The sequence below is a fragment of the Myxine glutinosa genome, chromosome 4, assembly GCF_964187855.1.
Source record: "Myxine glutinosa chromosome 4, kmMyxGlut1.1, whole genome shotgun sequence".
NCBI classification, from domain to species: Eukaryota; Metazoa; Chordata; class Myxini; order Myxiniformes; family Myxinidae; genus Myxine; species Myxine glutinosa.
In genome coordinates this window covers 97,270,348-97,286,981 of record NC_136264.1, presented here as the reverse complement: position 1 = coordinate 97,286,981, position 16,634 = coordinate 97,270,348, and the positions used below count along the sequence as shown (strand labels likewise).

General features: G+C 49.6%; 1 protein-coding gene across 9 annotated transcripts in view; it reads right to left on the bottom strand.

Annotated features, from left to right (window-relative positions):
* ST7 (suppression of tumorigenicity 7) overlaps positions 1-16,634 on the bottom strand; it is a 202,524-nt gene that overhangs the window by 99,552 nt on the left and 86,338 nt on the right. For all 9 annotated transcript variants that reach the window (XR_010984030.2, XR_013623113.1, XR_013623114.1 and 6 more), the window contains exon 5: positions 4,920-5,035. Coding sequence is in view for 5 of the 9 variants with exons in the window: in XM_068113036.2 (XP_067969137.1) it covers positions 4,920-5,035 (116 nt within the window). In the remaining 4 variants the exon portion in view is untranslated. The remainder of the gene's footprint in view (positions 1-4,919; positions 5,036-16,634) is intronic.

Sequence of the window (16,634 nt, the reverse complement as noted above, 5' to 3'; positions counted from 1 at the left end):
GATAATATATATGTGGATAATATCATATTTTATTTTATTGTGTATCTCAGCAGTGGTTGCAGGTGTCATCAGTGGTGTAGTCGAGTCCATATTTGTAGTGTATAAGTTGTCAGTGGTGTCCACCAGCAAAGGCGTGAAAGGTAAACACGACCAGACCTGGGGAGTAGTTTCTCTGTGTCATCGATGGGTGGGGGTTTTGTGCCCAAGACACTGTTTGGGCCCAGGTTGTTTATTGCGTTTCTGGTGATGTGGGTGTGGATGTGTGTTTTGTAGTTTCCGTTGTTTGGTGGGGGGATGTTGCGAAGGATGCCAAATGCCTTTATTGCAATATCGTTCATGCGGCTTTTCGAAGCCCGTTCCCTTACAAAGGGGAGATGAAGCCCCTTTTTCTCCTTGGGTATTCAAAACCGCGAGACTGAGTCGCCACTTCCGGGCAGACGTGGTAAAGCCAATCGGCTCATCTGATCATGTGCTTGTTAAAGTGGACATCTCTCTGACCATTCTCAGAGAGCCTCCTCAGCGTCGATGAGTCTGGCATTTCACTCAGGCCAACTGGCACGGTCTTCAAGCAGCCATCAATAATCTGGACTGGTCTCCCATCTCTACCGCCTCTGACATCAACTCATCCTGGGAATTCTTCCAAAGTAAATTGCTCTCTCTCATGCACAGATTTATCCCATCTCGTCTTCAGTTGCCATACCCTTCCTCCCGTCCATGGTACACTGAATCTTGTGTTGAGGCTGTTGCCCAGAAACAACTTGCTTTCGTCTCCTGGAAAGCAAATCCAACGGAAGGAAATCTCATTTCCTTTCACAAAGCCCGAAACAAGTGTGTGTCCACCCTCAGGAGAGCCAGGAAACAATATCTCTCCGTTCTCAAGACCGAAATCTCTTATCTGTCTCCCTCTTCCAAATCCTGGTGGCGTCTGGTCAAATCTGTTTCTGGTGTTTTTACCCCTCCATCCCCTCCCTCACCTCAAAAGGCTACACGGCTGACTCCGCACGTGAAAATGATGAATGCCTCAACTCTGTGTTTGCCTCTAAATCTTGTGTCCCAAACCCATCCCTCTCTGTACCCACCGTACCCAGTCGTACCCAGCTGCTCCTGGACTCTGTGTCCTTTCCTCCTGACAAGGTGGAAAAGTTTCTGTCAACCCTCGACTGATTCTGCAACTGGACCTGACGGCATCAGCCTACGGGTCCTAAAATCCTGTTCTTCCGCTCTTTCACTCCCTCTCTCTGTTCTCTTCACCCTCTATTTTGCTCAAGGTCATCTGCCATCTGCTTGGAAATCAGCCGACATCACCGCTTTGCACAAAAAAGGTGCAAAAACAGATCCCAGCAACTACAGACCAATCAGCCTTCTCCCAATTATCAGCAAAGTCATGGAATCCATCATTGCTTCAGATATGAAATCTTTCCTCTTCTCCAATGGCTTGATCTCTGATATCAATTTGGTTTCAGACCTGGTCACTCTACTCTGGACATGCTGCTTCTGCTTTCTCAACAATGGATGGAGGTCCTCAATGCCAAACAGGAAATTAGAGCTGTCTCCCATGACATATCACGTGCCTTCGATATGGTCTGGCACCCCGCTCTGCTCACCAAACTGTCCTCCTTTGGTATCCATGGAAATCTCCACACATGGCTGGCGGACTTCCTCTCTAGTCGTAGTCAACGTGTGGCCCTAAATGGGTTTCTCTCATCTCCTTTTCCTGTTCAGGCTGGAGTTCCCCAAGGCAGTGTTCTGGGCCCTGTGCTTTTTCTGGTCTTCATCAATGATCTCTCTGACTCTCTTGAAAATCCTCTCTATCTCTTTGCTGATGACGCTACTCTCTGTCGCTCCATTCCTCATCCCTCAGATCGGCAGTCTGCAGCCTCCTCACTCTCTGCAGACCTGGACAAAATCACAGACTGGGCAAACAAGTGGAACATGTCTTTCAATCCTGACAAATCTCACACTCTTACGATGTCTCTCCGAAAAGACCGACTGGACAACCCTCCCATCCACTTTCTGAATAATCCTCTCCAAGAAATTCTGTCACTCAAGCTTTTGGGTCTCACTATCTGCCATGATCTTTCCTGGGAAAACCACATTTCAAATCTGGCCTCCAAAGCCAGTCGCCGACTGGGCATCCTCCGTCATGCGAAGTCCTTCCTGGGCACACCTGAGCTCCTCACCACATACAAGGCTTTCATCCGCAGCTCAATGGAATACTGCTCTCCCCTCTGGGCTGGTGCTCCTGCCTCACACCTAGCTCGTCTTCACGCTGTTGAAAGCAAAGCGTTCAGAATCATTGGAATCGCCCGCAATGAAGCTAACTCCAAGGGCCTTTCACTCACTCACCGCAGGCAGGTTGGTGGTCTTTCCGTCTTCTACCGACTCCTCTCTGGCCTTGCCCCCCCCAGCTCTCTCTTGGCTCTGTCCCCCAAATATTCCTACAGGTTGCACAAGATCTGCCTGCAACCCTCTTATGGTTAAACTGCCAAAATCAAGACTCTCTGCTCACCTTCACTCCTGCATTCCTCTTTTCTCCCGCCTCTGGAACAAACTCCCTCACTCTCTTCAATCCCACTCCACCCTCCAGGTCTTTAAAACAGCTGTTCACCACCATCTCTTATCTTCCCCCATCCAAAACCTTGATCTTTTCTACCCCTGCTAATTTCACCCCAAATCCACTTTTTTGAAATACCAACTTCTGTCCTGGAAGTCCTTGGTGTCCTTGTGTTTTATACTTCTCCCACCGCCCCCCCCCCCCTTCCCACGCCTCCTCCCCCCAAGCCCTCTCCCTCCCACACATCTCCCTGCTCTCAAGTGTTGTGTTTGTGTGCTTCCCCTTCTCTCCCCATCTTGTCTTCCGCTCCCTCTTTTTATATATTTTGTTTGTCTGGTTGATTTGTTTGTGAAATAAATGTTAGCTCTTTCACGAGCCTCGATTCAGTATACAAAAAAAAAACAACAACAAAAAAAAAACTGTAGTGTCTTTCTGGTGTAGTTTTAATGTGTGTAGTTCTAGGGGCATGTGGGTAGTTGTACATGTAGTGGAATGGGTGATCGGGGTCGCTATTTGCCGTTGCAAGGAACTGTGCACCTCTCATGTCTAAGTGGTCTTGGATTTTTTTAGCATTTTTACTTCTGTGTGTAGGTGCTCGATGGGTGTTGTTAATGTGTAACATGTGGTGATGCGAAGGGCTTTGGTTTGTATGGTCTGCAGGGTGTTGAGATGTGTGTTTGATGGGCTGGAGGCCCAAGATGAGTTTGCATCGTTGATGACTGATCTAATGTACTGTTTGTATGTTAGTGATGTTGTTTCTTTGTGGTGTCCGAAGTCGGTGCCTACGAGTGCCCTAAGTGTGCTCAGCCTGGGTGTGCATAGTTTTTTTTGTTTGTGATGTGATCTGAGAATGATATGTATGTGTTAAAAGTGACGCCGACTACTTTTGTTTGTTGTGTGTGTGGAATAGGGATGTTGTTCAGTGTGATGTGTGGTGCAGAGCTATGTTCCTTGGTGTAATTTGTTAGAAGAGCGAGTGTTGATTTTTAGGGGGTTACTTTTAAATCTGTTGATGGTGAGCCAGGTTTGTGGGGTGCTGAGGAAGAGTTGAAGTTGTGCTGTGGCGGTGTTGATGTTGCTATGAGTAGAAGTGATGGTTATATCATCCACATGTGAGGCCAATTGCATGTTCTCGGGTGGTTGTCGACTGTCATGCATGAACAGATTGAAGGGTGTGGGGGAGAGGACTGAGCCTTGAGGGATTCCATTCGGAAAGTGTCGCGTGCGTGATAACCTGCCGTTAAAAATTACGAACGGCTGTCTGCATGATAGGACAATAGTCAGACAGCGTTTGGTGTTATGCATGTTTTTGTTGAGTATTTTGTTTGTGAGTAAGAGCTTTGGGAGTGTGTCAAATGCTTTGCCGATGTCTACCGTGGTGAGAATAGTGTGTTTTGGTGGTTTTCTATTGTTGAAGCCTTCAAAGATGTTTTGTGTGGGGTTTGTGAGGATAGTGGCGGTGGAATAGTTTGGTCTGAATCCGTGTTGGGTGTGTGAGAGAGGGATGTGAGTGAGGGATGGGAGTGAGGGTTTGTGAGTGTAAGTACAAGACGTTCTGTAACTTTGGAGGGTATGCAAAGTAATGTGATAGGTCTGTAAGAGGCTGCTTTGGTGGAATATTTGTTTGGTTTAAGAAGGGCAATGATTTTGCCTGGTTTCCAAATTTGGGGAATTCTTGAGTGTTGGTATGAGAAATTGCTTATCTTTGTGAGGGCTAATATGCCCTGTGGGCAGATAACTGTGACCAAGGCGTTTTAAATGTAAATTGGAGATGTTGTCAGGGCCGGTAGCCTGCGAGTTTTTGATGTTTTTGATGATTTTTGTTGGTTTTTGTTCCTTGTGCAGGAGTGAATGGTGTTATGGTTGTGTCAAGTTGGTAGCTGAGTTTGTGTCTTGTAATACATATTTCCTCTTTTCTGGGCCCTATGTAACTTGTGTTTACGTAATGGTCGATGAGGATATTAGCTTGTTGTTTTTTCTGATGGTATATCGTCTGTGGTAGTTATGGCTGCATGTGAGAGTGTTATGCTGTTGTTGGAGTTATTAATGCTGTTTATGGTTTTGTACAAGTGTATGGTATTGGTTGAGTAGTTTAGTGTTTGTAGAAATGAGTGATCCTCCTGATCAAGTGATGTTCTACTACAATCGTTGAGCAATACACTTACCAATGACTCTTCATGTCCTTGTGGTTTATACAAAAGTACAATGTATCCTAATCTCCTTGTGTGCATAATATGTTATCGTGCAGAAGCTACTCCTAAGCCTTCAATCATTGTCAGGGAGAAAAGGCTGCAACAGATAACTGTGATCACATATTTTATGCCATTCCAGAAACTGCAGAATTGTGACTCGGCAGTTAACTTACTAGCATCAGCAGGCCGCAAGCCATCCGAATCACAGGTGAAGAACGTCTGATGATCCTGCGCTGACAGGTTCATATCATAATAGGTGAGAGGTTCTCGGCCTGTCACCCAGGTGTACCTGCAAGTCCACACACAAAGCCATGCCTGCATCTTATGTTCGATTAAATCATCTGTGAATAAATTTGAAATGTTTTTCATTCTTGGTGCAACTACCTATGTAAGATGACAAGAATGAATTATAAGAATGATCGTTTTAAGGCCATTTTCCCCGCTAGAGCGGGGGTTAGCCTTGCGGGCCCCATAACAATCATGGTTCCCTGTTTGAGGCAATGTTTTTATGGCCGGATGCCCTTCCTGACGCCAACCCTTGGTCACGCTCTTACGATGCACAGGCATACGGTGTACCTATTCTAACCGGGGTACACACCGTGATCATTCATCCCAGCAAGCTGGTACTCAATTTGCTGACCTCGGAAGGATGACAGGCTGAGTCAACCCCCCTGGTGTTAATTCAGCGATCGACCGGGATTCGAACCCAGGATCCTAGGATCCCAAGCCGGCACCCTGACCGCTAAGCCAACACCAGGATTGTAAGATGACTGAACTAAGTATTTTTCAACTACTAGCAGAAGTACCCGGTGTTGCCGAGCGGGGAAGGGGAGGAGGGGGGAAAGGGGGGGAAGGGGAGGGGAGGGGGGGAAGGGGAGGGAAGGTGGAGGAAGGGGAGGGAAGGGGGGGAGAAAGGGGGAGAGGGGAGGAAATGGGGGAAGGGTGAGAGAGGTGGGTGGGGAGGGGTGTGGGGGCAGAAAGGGGAAGGGAGAGGGGAAGGGGAGGGGAGGGGGGAAGGGGAGAGGAGGGAAGGGTGGAAGGGGAGGGGAGGATGGAGGCAGGAGAGGAAGGGGGTTCATATATATGCTGGTGGGTGAATGTGGCTCACGTTTTTGAGTTAAGTGTGATGCCGACCAGGAAGAAGAAGAAGCCGTACAACCAAATTCATACACTTCTGGAATTGTATTTGAATTCAAATGTCTGGTGATTGTTTTGTATTTATTTATGCGAATGTGTACTTGTATATAACTGTCATTAATTTTAAAAGGCTTGGGTACTATCGAGCGATGAAAAAAAAAAAACTTCAAAAAAACGATCCTTTTTTTTTCATTTTTTTTTTTTTTTTGCCTAAAACACTCCCAGGCACTCACGGATGAACCTCTGAAAGTTTGACAAAGATCTGTTCAGCCAACTCTGAGAAAAATGGCAACACAGACAGACAGACAGACATCTCTCTTATATAGGAGATTTGTTGACAAAATCAAGGAGGATCTCAAGAATAACTATGTCCAGCCTTACACTGCCAGTCTGGCTGCTCCGATGAACCGGTTTAATTGGTGATATGCGAGGTAGATTTGGATACATCAAGGAACAGTACAGATTTCATCAGCTTGGTGGATTAAAAACATATGTGGATGAGGAGTGTGACAATGCACAATATAATCATTTAAATAAAAAAAAACATATAGACATTGACTCTTGAAGGCTTATGGTGGAGCTTGCACATCAATTACATACAGGACAGATATTACAAGATAGTGCTTTCACATGAATTACAACAGTCCATGTGCTACCAGGCATCACCGAGTACCCTACACCCATTACCCTACTTCCTTGTTCTTCAAAATGTTCATTAGGACCTCCACAATTTAAAAACAAATGACGTTCACATAAGAATAATTTTGGGTGCACTACATTTAACAGCTTAGTTTTAAGATGTACAGTCATGGCCAAAAATATTGGCAACCTTCAACTTTTTTCAAATAATGCACCAATTCTTTCAGAAGATTGCAGTAAAGGATTGTTCAAATGGTGGAGAAAGCACCTCAATCAACTGCCAAACAGAGTCAAGCTGATCCTCAGACACAAGGTACGACAGTTTCAACTCACACGATCTGTCGCCAACTCAATGAAAGGGGGTTATATGGTAAGAGACCCAGGAGGACCCCACTGCTGAGAGAGAGAGAGACATAAGAAAGCCTGGCTGGAATTTGCCAAAACACACCTGAACAAGCCAAAATCATTCTGGAAGAATGTCCTGTGGACAGATGAGACCAAATTAGAGCTTTTTGGTAAAGCACATAATCTCTATGTTTACAGAAAACAAAATGAACCCTTCAAAGAAAAGAACACCTTCCCTACAGTTAAACATGGAGGGGGTTCAGTGATGTTTTGGGGTTGCTTTGCTGCCTCCTGCACTGGGTGCCATGGAATCATGAAATCAGGAGATTACCGAGGCATTTTAGAGTGCAATGTTCAACCCATTGCCAGAAAGCTGGGTCTCCGTCGAAGGTCAAGGGTCTTGCAGCAGGACAATGACCCCCAACACACTTCAAAAAGCACCCAGGAATGGTTCAAGACAAAACGCTGGACTGTTCTGAAGTGGCCAACAATGAGTCCAGATCTAAATCCCATTGAACACCTGTGGGGAGATCTGAAAACAGCAGTTGGGAGAAGGCATCCTTCAAAGCTGGGAGAACTGGAGCAGTTTGCACAAGAAGAGTGGGCGAAACTGCCAGTAGATGGTGCAGGAAGCTCATTTATGGCTATAGAAAGCGGTTGATTGCAGTTATTTTGTCCAAAGGCTTTGCTACCAAATATTAAGTCTAGGGTGTCAATAATTTTGTCAATGCCATTTCTATTTATTTTCTGATTTAAAAGGATATTGTTACGGCCGCGGTTTGCGATGTTATTTTGACTGAGCGGTTGGTATGACCGCGACCGAACAGTTATTCCCCGACTAGACCCCGATTCCACCCAGACGTTGACCAAATCGCGCTATGCTAAATCAATGATGGAAAGGACACAACGACTGGGATAGATGAAACGACGCAAGGGGTACAGTTCTCAAGACCTCCGGAGGAGGGTATAATTACAGTGGTGGAGAAAAGGGGGTAGATTACAAGGTAGTAAGGTAAAGACACAGAAGAGATGGGCACTTAAATACAATCTTATCTTATCCCAGACAGACCACAGACAAACGGAACAAGGCTGACTTACACAGGGATTGATGGCAGGAAGGGACAGGTAGTCGATAGCACAAGGTGCACCTTGGCTCGGGGACAGGATAAAGCACGGTCCAGTCCAGAAGATGCGGGGAGGCCTCACAGCGCTCGGAGGGTACGTCTTGCTTGCTCCAAGCTCAGCGCGCATCTGACGTCACCTCCCTCTTCCTGCGCATGCTCAGCGGGGAGTGACACGCCCTCGGCTGGTTGGCTCCGCCCCCCTGGGGCCAGTCCGCCGCTTCCATTGGGTGCGGGGGTTACCGGGCTCCGCCCTTGACGAGGAGCTGACACGGAGCCCCTATTTGGTAACCCCGTCGAGCACATGTTCGATGGCGGCTCGTTGGGAAGGCCTCATGCCCTCCCAACACCCCCTACCAACCAAGCCGGAGTGAGGACGCGCACTCCCTGTGCACGCCGCCGCCGTTGCTGTTGTTGTTGTTGTTCTTGCTGAACCATGAGGAAGAGCTGCGGGGAGGTATTGGGAGGTCCTAAACTTCCTAACGGTGCCATACAATCACATTCTGGTGCAACGAAGGGTCAGAATTAATGGAAACGAGTCCTTAACTGACATAGACTAAGAATAACTAGCAAGATGTCCTATAGTTGTCTTACATGAGATGCGGTGAACCTGGGCATGACATTTAATGGGGGAAATAGGGGGAGGTCGGGTCTACAGAGTGTTGTTTACAGAAAATGGGACTAGGGAATGGGGGATTGGGGATAGTTGGGAAGTATTGAGGAAATAGGGGAATATTTACAAGTGGATATGGATGGATGCAAATCCCATATCCGCAACATTGCACCCTTCTCTACCTCGGGGCGTCCCGACCCGATAAATTTTTACCTACTTTAGTGTGGCACTCAGATGTAGTTCCCTCTACTATTAACTCAACCCTGAGTGCGACAGTTTTACAGATATTCACAAATGAGTAAATATGTCCCCCTGCGACGTTGCACCCTTCTCCTAACAGAAACACACCCACAGGATAACCGAATCGCGGAAAGCATCCTCAAACTAAACATACAGCCGGTAGGGAGCATCATTTATACAAGACTACACTGATATTTACACTACGATCCAGGACCTGTTCTTTGAGGAACACATGCAGATGTTATGCATAGGGAGAGCACGCATGCCAGCATCGATACACCAACCCACGAGTGCCCTGTGGCCCTACGGCCTTTAATAATGTGCAGAGCACCCCGTCCAAGCATCAAAAGCACCACCCCATACGCACAGTCAGCACCATCCGGTGCACCAATAAAGTGTTCAATAACAATGCACAATCAAGTGTCCATGGTCACCGGTGGTGTCGCAGCCGGCCGATGTTCTGCCGCTGGTCTTGCCTTCTTGGAGTGCACTAGGCCTTCTGGCTTCTTTAGAAATAAAGAAAGGCGCCAACCGCGTCCATTTCTTAATTGTGGCCGTCAGGGGGCCAACTAAAAGTGGTTCACCTGTATGGCATAGGTGCCACGTTGACCCAGAGGTCCATCCACGGGTGGTGCTTGACCGCAAAAGAACTGCGGTCCATTGTGGGCGGCCACAAAAATTGCGGTCCATATGGTGTATTGATCCAGGCAGCAAGCAGCGGAAGTACAGGCCCACAACTGCGGAGCCAGCACCTCTCTCTCCTCTCTCTCTGCCCCAAAGCCAGATCCTCGGAGGTGGGAGACAAAAGAAGACAAGTGAGTAAGGTGGTAAGGGCGCAAAAGTGCACGCAATTCAAGGTAATGCACACTGGGGGCACATGGGAACCAGGTGAGACAGGTACGTTCCTACCGTACGCCCCCCCCCCCCCCCCCACCAGGTAACCTACATTGCTCCTCCCTTACCCCTTACTGTATCCACAAAACACAACACTACCCATAAACATCTACTTTACACATCAACAAACGTCCCTACTGTCTTCCCCGTTCCTCCCAATAAACCAAATTCGTCTTCTCTCCCTCCTAACCAATCAAATTTGCCATTTCCAACTCTCATCAAAATTTGCCATCTCCAACTCAACATCAAAATTTGCCATCACCAATTCATCATCAGTCCCTCCTAAGGAGGGAGAGATGGAATCACCCCAATGTCTCATCCACGTCGTGATGCGTCTCACAAATCCACACAGCAATTCTCATTTCCTGCAACACAAAACAAAGAAAACACAGGTGTGGAGTCATCATCATCACCTCAGGTAAGTGGCTACGTATGGTGCGACAGGTTCATCAATCCTAACTATTTCCTAAATGACTTTAACAACTTTACATTACCCGGGGTCTTTCCCTGCCAATCCATTGGCCAACTTACACTATGGGTTCTAAAAACCAATTCCCATTGACCAAACTGTGGTGCTTCTCAATTCGGGGTCTCACTCCCCCGATTCAACACTCGGTGCCCCCGCACAATTTCGGTGGCTGGGTCGTGTGACGCTCCCAGCTGGTCCGCCCACCTGCACACCTCCACCACTGTTGTTGCCTACCGAGCTCACCTGCTCCTCACCCTAACCTAACTAACTGGGGAAGGCCCTCTCGCACTCTCACCCCCTCAGTGCCCTCTCTCGCACGGGCTGCCCGATCCACACCCGGGATCCTCAGGCACCCACTGACACTAATGGCTCCCAGAGCCCACCTGCGGCCTCACCTGGCCGACATCTAACAGTGGCGGAGTGCCCAACCATTCACACTCATACTAACAGGCCACACGACCAGCCAATTTCACCACACCAATACCATTCTACAACCGCACCACAAATGCCAATATCCAACCACAATTTACCTATACCTTCTAACTATTCTTTAAACTACCCTCCCCGGGTACTCGTGAAAAGGGGTCCACTCTTCCCCCATCCACACCTTCGCACCATGCACACCACTCCGTACCACTTACTCCAACTCTCTCCACACCACTCATTCTCTGCTCCATATATTCCACACACCTGTACTTGCACACCTGTGCTCTCATACTTGGTGCCGCCTGCACCCTTCTCTCCCCCAAGCGCATTCGCGCTGATCCACAACACTCACTACTCATACACTGCTCCACACACCTGTCCAGTTCTCACACAGCATCATCTCATCTAACTACTCCCCTCTGAAACTTGCGCTTCCCAGTCGTCCCTTTAAACTATTGCGCTCCCTCGTCATTATCATCCACTCTAATCTACCTGCGTCCCCTCTACAGGTATCCTTGTCACTAACTAACCTTAACGTTACCTAATGTCATCCTCGCTAGATCCCTACACACAATATCCTAACCCACCCGGGCTAGTTTTCACTGCCACACACCCCATAATCTATAGCGCATTTGCCCCATTCATGGGAAGGGTGGCAGGGATGCCACCCTTACCCACCGGGCCCATCGCTCATCAATCCCCCAGTCCTCTGGCACTAATAAGCCCCCCTTATTCAGAGGTACTGGGTCCCGCCTCGGCATCTAAAGCCGAGGCAATCCACGGGGGCGCCTGCTCGCCGGTGTAAGGCCTTCTAGTTTCCCGGGGTCTGGCGGGGGGGGGGGGGGGTGTCTGGGGTCGGCTAACCCGCTCCCCCCTGGGCGGAGTTAAGGACCTCAACCGCCGGGGATCATCCCGGCGCGTGGCTCGACAGTGCCGCGCCAGGTGACCCAGACGGTTGCAAGTATAGCACCTCACCTGATAAGGTGCTTGTCTCCGGAATTCCAAATTCCCCCCCCTGAAGGTCCGAATTGGATTACCCGCTCGTGGTCCACCGCGGGCCACCTCCGGGGCCGCCTGCCATGGTCCAGGTCCCGCCAGGCGCTGGTCCACCAGCCTCCGGACCATGCCCGCCAGGTCAGGACTCACGTCGGGGGCGGGCCCCCTAAGGGGTCCGCCCTCCATCGGGGGTCCCACCTGGCGGACCGCCATTGTGTGACGCTCGCTCCCCCGGGCCAGGGGCCTCGCTGCTTCCCAACGGGCTGCAGCGTCAGCCGCCTGGCTCAGAGTCTGCGGGCGCCACATGGCGAGCTGTTGCCGGAGCTCAATATCCGGGAGGGCCTGGATAAAATGGTCCAGCGCCAGGCTTTCCCGGGAATCCGCTGCCATGTTAGCATGTGCGATCCCCACTGCGCGGCGAATGTCGTGGGCAAGTTCCCCGATGGCTTCCTGGGGCTTGCGTTTTTGCAGCGCGAGCTGAGCTTTAACAAGCTCGCTCTGCTGTTCAATGCCGAATCGATTAATTAGGGCGTCGTGGAGGGCTGGCAGGGTGAGAGCACCCGGTGGTAATGCCGTCAGCACCTCCGCCGCGCCGCGCAATGCGGCCACCAGGTGTACTCCACCTTCGTCCTCACCCCAACCGTTGCCCTTACACACACAGTCAAACTGCGCCAGGTACGCGCGTAGATCACTCTTGCCGTCATACGGCGCGAGTGGGACCTTGTGGGACCACCTCGTATGCGAGTCGTTGCCCGCCTGCCGGACCCCGTGCGTCGCCCCTTGCGGGGTCAGCGCGGGGCCGAACCGGCCGGGCCCCCACAGTACATTACCCCCAAGGGGCTCCCGTGCCTCCCCTGTCCCTCTAAAAACTACCCCTGTTGGTGTCGATGCATGGGTCACACTTCCGCAACCCGCTACCCATTCCATACCACCACAACCTTGCTCACTCACACCTCGCACCTCTCCCATCACCGGACCCTCTCGCTCGCACCCTCGTTCCATACCCTCTGGACCAGCCATACACCTCACTCTTGGCCTCTCACGAACATCCGGGTCCATCTCGACCCCCAAGCTTATTAAATCACCTGGCGCATCATACGCACGACCATATTGGTCACCACTTACACCGGGTCCTCTTTCTCTTCGCTTCTCCTCCATCACCTGCGAATCCCTCATCCGGTTAATGAGCACATCATCACGATCCGAACACAGACTTTGGACCAATTCTTTTACTTCCTCCTTTATCTCTTTCTTATCCTCTCTCCGTCGCTTCTTAATTTTGCTCACCCCTTCTTCCACTTCTTCTAATTTCTGCTTCACCTCCATCTCCTCGTGCGCCCCCTTAAGTTCTTCCTCTAACTCCACCTTATTTTTTTCTATGTGCTCCCGCACCTCCCGCTCTTTAACCTCCATCACCTCTACCACCTTGTTCATTTTCCTCGTCAGGTCCTCATGTACCGTCTGACACTCTTTTTTAATTACCCCTACGTCCTTTTTCATCTCCTTCTGTGTCGATTTTAAACCCTCTATTACCGCTGTGTTCTTCTTTACCTGGTCCCCCAACTCCTTTTGTCCCACTGTCAGTTGTTCTACTCCCAGCATCAACTCCTCTATACCACCTTGCAATTTTACAGTCCCCTTTCTCACCTCCTTCTCCATGCGCTCCTTACAGTGCCTCACCTCCTCGCGCACTCCTCCGACCTCCTCACTCACACCTCTTCTGATCTCCTCTCCCATCACTTGCATCTCCTGCCCAGATGCCACCCTCATCTGCTCCATTTCCTCCCTGTGAGCATCCAATTTAGTTTCTACCCCCATTCTGACCCCCTCTATCTGCTGCCCCATTTTTTTAACTTCCCTTTCCGCTTGGTCCCTCATGTCCCTCAATTTGCCTTCCAGACTGTTTTCTAACCCCTCTAACCCCTTTTTCATCCCTTCCATTTGATTCTCTTGAGCGGCCATTCTGTTTTCTACCCCCATTAACCCATGTTTCACCCCTTCTATTTGATTCTCTTGAGCGGCCATTCTGTTTTCTACCCCCATTAACCCATGTTTCACCTCTTCTATCCCATTGTCTAACCCCTCACCGGTACCCCTTCGCTTCGTCCCTCATTACCCCCAATTGCTCACTCTGAGCCCTCGCTTCGTCCCTCATTACCCCCATTTGGCCCTCCAATCGCTCACCCAATCGCTCAATTTGGCTTCCCATACTCATCTGTACAGCTGCCTGTAGCTGCGCAATGAGGGCCTGCATGTCAATCGGCTGCATGTTAAAGCTCGTTGATACAGCGGGCTCGGCTACCGCGCGCTCGTGCGAGGCGCCTTTTTGCGCGCCTGAAACCTCATGCGCGAGGACGCCATTTTGCGAACCTGCCGCCCTCACTGCTTCGCTCTCCTCATGTCCCTCAATTTGGTCCTGGATCGACCCTGCCTCACTCTCCTCTACCAGAACCCAGCCGTCTTGATCTCCCATAGCGCGACTTTCAAAATTCGGGTTTTTTGTAAAACAAAATCAAATTTCGGTGTCTTTATAATTTTGACCAAATTTTTTTCCTAGATGTTTTTTTTTAAATTTGGTTCGGGCCTCGAATCCCACTCCTGACACCAATTGTTACGGACGCGGTTTGCGATGTTATTTTGACCGAGCGGTTGGTATGACCGCGACCGAACAGTTATTCCCCGACTAGACCCCGATTCCACCCAGACGTTGACCAAATCGCGCTATGCTAAATCAATGATGGAAAGGACACAACGACTGGGATAGATGAAACGACGCAAAGGGGTACAGTTCTCAAGACCTCCGGAGGAGGGTATAATTACAGTGGTGGAGAAAAGGGGGTAGATTACAAGGTAGTGAGGTAAAGACACAGAAGAGATGGGCACTTAAATACAATCTTATCTTATCCCAGACAGACCACAGACAAACGGAACAAGGCTGACTTACACAGGGATTGATGGCAGGAAGGGACAGGTAGTCGATAGCACAAGGTGCACCTTGGCTCGGGGACAGGATAAAGCACGGTCCAGTCCAGAAGATGCGGGGAGGCCTCACAGCGCTCGGAGGGTACGTCTTGCTTGCTCCAAGCTCAGCGCGCATCTGACGTCACCTCCCTCTTCCTGCGCATGCTCAGCGGGGAGTGACACGCCCTCGGCTGGTTGGCTCCGCCCCCCTGGGGCCGGTCCGCCGCTTCCATTGGGTGCGGGGGTTACCGGGCTCCGCCCTTGACGAGGAGCTGACAGGGAGCCCCTATTTGGTAACCCCGTCGAGCACATGTTCGATGGCGGCTCGTTGGGAAGGCCTCATGCCCTCCCAACACCCCCTACCAACCAAGCCGGAGTGAGGACGCGCACTCCCTGTGCAATATACTTGCTTAATATTGACATTCACTAAATATGTCATGAATGTTCTTTTCAGTTGCTGACATTTCTACTGCCTGGTCTAAAATTCTGACTTGTGCTCGTTTCCCTGGTGAAAGTGGGAAAAAGTAAATATTAACATTCAAATGTTTTTCAATTCTTATTTCTTTACAGATACCAATTCGTGACACAAAATAAAAATCAAGATGGACCACAGTAACAAGACTCGGAAAAGGAAAAGAGGGCAGCTGGAGTCCTGCAAGTACAAGGAAATGTGTCGGGTGCACTTCAGCAACTAAATGTTAAATACAGTACTGTGGCGGACACTAAAGCTCACTGGCGTGATGGCATCATTCCGTGCACCAAGTGGGCGGCGGCCATGCCCCAGGGGTAGGCATGGCCTCGGGATATACACCGGGCGCACAGCCCGGAGCGCTCCAGTGCTACAGTGGAGCTCTTGCAATAAAGACTCTTTTAACTTACCGCGTTGTCCGCTTCCTCCTTGCTAAACAAGTAGCGCGCGTAGCACCGCGCTTCAGTGGTGACCCTCCGACGTTCTGGTCAGCCGTCGCTGACCACCCGAACACGCCACAGCAATGGCAACCAACGCGGTCACAATCAAACTCCCCGAGTTCTGGGAGGCTCAAGCTGAAGTTTGGTTCCTGCAGGCAGAAGCCCAGTTCCGACTTCGAGGCATCACGGTGGACGAGACCATGTACTGCCATGTGGTCGCCTCCCTCGGGCCCGGCACGGCCGCCCACGTCGTGTCGGTCCTGAGGAACCCACCGGCCGACGGCAGGTACGAGGCGATCAAGCGTCTCCTCCTCGCCACGTTCGGCCTCACGGTGGACGCACGGGCCGACCGCCTCCTGGACCTCCCCGAGCTCGGTGACACGCGACCGTCGGTCCGCATGGACCATATGCTGTCGTTGATGGGCGACGAAACCCTGAACGCTCGATTCCGGGCGTTATTTCGACGCCAGCTGCCAGCACGAGTCTGCCTCGCTTTGGCTGGTTCCGCGTTAACGAACGCGTTTGGTTAACGCGTTTGGTTTTGGCTGGTTTTCACTCTGGTTGTTTGTTTTCTTGCTTTCTTTCTTTCTTGTTTGTTTGGTTGTCCGGGCGATATCTCAGCCATCCTTTGAGCTAGGAAGCTGAAATTTGGCCACAATATTGAGCAAGTGCTTTGGCAAAAACAGTATTTATATTTTTTGATTAATCAATTCATTGATTCATTCCCATATTATTATCGATTTATTACTTATTTATTTTCTTTCTCATCTGGACAATATCTTAGAAACCTTTTGAGTTAGGGAGCTGATTTTGATTGGGCAGTGGACACTAGTAACCAAGTGATTTTTCTATGAAGGGTATTTTTATTTTTTATTTATTGATGGATCAATTAACCGCTCGCTAACCCCCGGCTAACCCCCGCTCTAGCAGGGAACATGGCCTTAAAATGCATGTTGTTGTTGTTGTGATGGATCAATTAATAGATTGATTATTTAATTATTTGATTAATTACTCAATTAATTGATTTTCAAAAAGTTACAGATTCGGACGAAACAGTGGTGGTTTAGGTTTAATTAGTCAAATGATTAAGAAATTAACTAATTTATGATTGTTATTTATTTATTTTGATTACACAATT